General features: G+C 32.6%; 1 protein-coding gene across 1 annotated transcript in view; it reads left to right on the forward strand.

The window, feature by feature from the left end:
• LOC111089406 overlaps positions 1-1,360 on the forward strand; it is a 5,160-nt gene extending 3,800 nt beyond the window's left edge. Inside the window, exon 2 of the mRNA XM_022401843.1 lies at positions 578-1,360. Within this exon, the coding sequence (XP_022257551.1) occupies positions 578-1,135 (558 nt within the window). The 3' untranslated portion in view covers positions 1,136-1,360. The remainder of the gene's footprint in view (positions 1-577) is intronic.

Genomic DNA, 1,360 nt, shown 5'->3' on the forward strand with positions numbered 1-1,360 from the left:
TACTTTAACTGTAACATGTTCACACACATATACATATATAATACTTTAACTGTAACATGTTCACACACATATACATATATAATACTTTAACTGTAACTTCTCCTCGACTAATAGTTTTTCTAACTTTGTAATATATTTCTTTTATATTAATTTCAACTTCCAAAACCCCATTTTTTTTTGGGGGGGGGGAGAAGGGTCTTTATGTTGTTTCAACTCTTTTAACCTAAAAGTGACAATCTTAAAATGTAAAAACTTTTGGTATTAACGTGGTGTTTTTGGGCACAACAAACAAATGAAAACCTCTTTTAAAACACTTATAACACGAGAGAGTTTACTAGAACGTTTTCGTAATTTTTATATTTCGTAAAATAAATGATTCAACAAGTATTTCTTCTTCTAAATGTTTGATTGTCTAATAAAAGTTAACGTCATTCAGAATAAGTTAAAGCTGTTGAAACCAATGATTCAGATGTTCTAATATTTGATGAAAAAGTTTATTTAATATTTTACAAGAAAATTCTTACACGTGTTATTCTGAGTGATATCACTGGCTGTTGTTTCTTCTCTCTTTTTCTAGAGAATCTTTCAACTCATGAAGTTTGGATCGTTTGTGGTTTATATTGAAAATGCTGGGGGACAAAGTTTTAATATAGTCTCCAAAATGGCCTCTAGGTGTGGATTACGGGAGGTCATCCAGCCCGTTATCGGAAAACGATTTAAGAGTTCTTTAAAGACATTCGGGATTTTATCTGAAATTCAAAGACATGTTGGAAGTGGTCCTTTGAAATCAACGACAGTCTCTTTTGCTGTTTGGCAAAATATTGGAAGCGAAAGTTTATCACGGCAAACTCAGCAACGCAATCCCTGTTATGGATCAAACTCATTAAGTAGAATGATGATCCGTCAGGATTCTTGTTCTTCTCTGGATGACATTGATTTAAGACCTCAACAAAGTACAAGCTACAATATCAATACGATAATAAATTCTGATGACGAAGATGACGAGAGTCTTGAATCCCTTGAAGTCATGTTGATAAGAAGTACTACATATCCAATGTATAAACGATCAAATTTTCAGAAGTCCTTAGTTGAGCGTGTTTCACAACAAATATGGCAATATTGCACAATCATTTAACTGCCCATAACTAACAATGCCTTTGGAAGCATTACATTCAGAAACACGTCAAAAGGTTTCCGCTGTTTTTAGTGTTCCCAAAATTCGCGATGTTCTGTGAAGAAATGTTGATCATTGTGGCTTGACAGTATCATAGATTAAAAATATATTAACTTTCTATGTAAATTTCAGTGTTAATTAATACTTTGGTAACTGACTATGATCCAAGTACTTTCCGGAAAGTGA

Source organism: Limulus polyphemus, unplaced genomic scaffold, assembly GCF_000517525.1.
Source record: "Limulus polyphemus unplaced genomic scaffold, Limulus_polyphemus-2.1.2 Scaffold6138, whole genome shotgun sequence".
Classification (NCBI taxonomy): Eukaryota; Metazoa; Arthropoda; class Merostomata; order Xiphosura; family Limulidae; genus Limulus; species Limulus polyphemus.